Here is a 2,217-nt window from a genome sequence, read left to right as displayed (position 1 = left end):
TTAAAGCGCTACTGTCTATGGATCTGCTTGCCCTAGAAGCTCCGAGACAACGCGTTGGATCCACTCGACCTACTGGATCCCGTCATTTACTGCGATGAACTCGGCAGTGGTATTTGACCGCGTGTAACGCTCGATTGTTTGTTGCAATCCCCAATGGATTGAGCAGCCAAACAAGAACACCACGAAACCCGAGACTGACTTCCAGTCGTGAATGGCGTTTGCCCAATCCGCGTCCGTTGCAACCCGGAGACCTTCTTCTCCTGGCTGAAACACGAGCTCGAGCGTGCGTGCTTGAGGAGGTAGCGTAGCAGATACTTGGCTGCATCCCCTGCAGATTTCCTGGGTTTTTCACAGTGTCTGGCCAGCTGATTCACCGCGAAAGCTAAGTCAGGGCAAAACACTTTTGCCAAGTACAGGGGACTATCGACGACCTGACGATGGGGCTTGTTCATCATCTGAGCCAGCTTGCCTTCAGTTAATTCATCGTCCAGGTAGTCGAGCGCGTCTTGGGTACCATCGGAGTTCGCGTAGAGCGCTGGTGATAAGGCCCAAGCTGGGCGACGAGTTGCCGAAAATCTTGTGTGCGGAATTCACTACCGCCGTCCGTGCGTACCACCTGTATTTCAGCTGCTGAAACACGGGCTTGTCGTGCAATATTCACCAAGAAGTCGCCCGTCGCCGCGGCCGCGTCCTTATGAGCTAGGCCGTAGACACGACCCACACAGCACATTGAACATGAAGTACGTTGAGCTGAGATACGAACGAGCGATCGGACCAGCGATGCCAATGTGGCACACGCGATCTGTCGTGGGTTGGTCAACAAAGCGACGGCGGGGTGCTGGGGATGGCATAACGCTCGCATTTGTACAATGAACACACTAAAGTAGACCAGGACCCTCCGCGATGCTCCACGCTCCGCGGCGGCACGATTTAAAGCTGAAGTGGCCTAAGCGACGATGTTACGTTAACAGCGAGTCTGGCACTGGTGGACGAGCAGCAAACGCTGCTTCAGAGACGCTAAGGGACTGCGTACTACGACGTAAACGCCGTCCTGTACAACAGTCATGGAAACGGGCAGCCGATGATTGCCCTTAGTCACAGGGCAAGCGTGGTGGTCAAAGAGCACGCGGCGCCCGGCTTGAACTAGACGATAGACCGACAGCCAATTAATGGAGAGACTGGGTACGCAGAAGACGTTGGGGACGACAACATTGGAATATTGGTCGTGCCTACGCGCATCCTTGACAATGGGTTGGATAAGCAGATCGCTGACCGTGCTTTTTTGTCGCCAAGGTTCGGCCATCAGCGATGGTAGAGCGCTTGGGTGGGTGAATTTGACGCTGATTGCGAAAGTTGCTGTGTTGGCCTGTCGGGTGATACGACGCACCAGAATCTAGAATGATTTAGTGGCATCTACCGCCATGGCCTCACGCAAACTCTTCAGCGGACGCCTTCATTCCAGCATTCTGAAGCGGGCTAAGATTTTTCGTGCACACAGGATCACGTCCAACGTGATCACTACCAGAGCACTTAAAGCACCGCGGTTTTGAGATCATCCAAGCTGAAGCGACAAGTGAACCGTCATCAACGAGAGAGCGCGCTTGCCGTGTCGTGGCCCCTCCCGCTTCCGATCAACAATGGAGATCATAGCTTTGGATGGCTTGGCGGATTGGTCTTGCGCAGTCTTCGCTTGCTTGCACTTAGGCTTCGGGACAGGTAGTTCGGCAACTCCGTTAGTCTTGTCGAGTCGGCCAAGCAATGTCACTGCTTTTGTCAACGTCTGCAGCGGGTGTTAGCTGTCAGCATGTGTAGAGACCCAATACTCGAGGTGTTCTGCCCTGGAGGGACACGCTGTTCTCACGAAAGGTAAAAGTGCTGCTTGGGCGTTCGTAAAGACAGTTACGCCTCCAGGAAAAGAATCCGTCATATTCTGACGGCGCCGAGAATACGCTCATAAGACTCCGTAGCGATTTTGTAGGCCGGACGAATGCAATCACGAATGGCCTCTTCGTCGATCTTTGTAGAACAGATTGAGATCAGCTGGACACCTGCATCGCGAAAGGTTATCGTGGAATTTGATCGCCAGATTATGTTGAACCGTATATGGTGAGACGACTTCGAAGAAAACTGCACTTGAAAGGTTCTAGCCAGCGATATCCGTCGCGTAGCTGTGCGCCGAGCACTTGACTATCAATCTCGAGCCATCAGGCACGAGCG

The 2,217-nt window shown here is 53.5% G+C and overlaps 1 protein-coding gene across 1 annotated transcript; it reads right to left on the bottom strand.

Annotated features, from left to right (window-relative positions):
- Positions 1–475: 475 nt before the first annotated feature.
- PITG_08768 (uncharacterized protein) lies at positions 476–1,927 on the bottom strand (the record flags this gene model as incomplete). The annotated part of the gene is made up of 4 exons (XM_002902802.1): positions 476–802; positions 1,034–1,366; positions 1,580–1,780; positions 1,862–1,927. The coding sequence occupies 4 exons, from the start codon at positions 1,925–1,927 to the stop codon at positions 476–478; spliced, it is 927 nt and encodes a 308-aa protein (XP_002902848.1).
- Positions 1,928–2,217: the final 290 nt, after the last annotated feature.

The sequence above is a fragment of the Phytophthora infestans genome, genomic scaffold (genome assembly GCF_000142945.1).
Source record: "Phytophthora infestans T30-4 supercont1.16 genomic scaffold, whole genome shotgun sequence".
Lineage (NCBI taxonomy): Eukaryota > Oomycota > Peronosporomycetes > Peronosporales > Peronosporaceae > Phytophthora > Phytophthora infestans.
The sequence above is the reverse complement of the archived record's forward strand: the minus strand, read 5'-3'. Positions and strand labels throughout refer to the sequence as shown.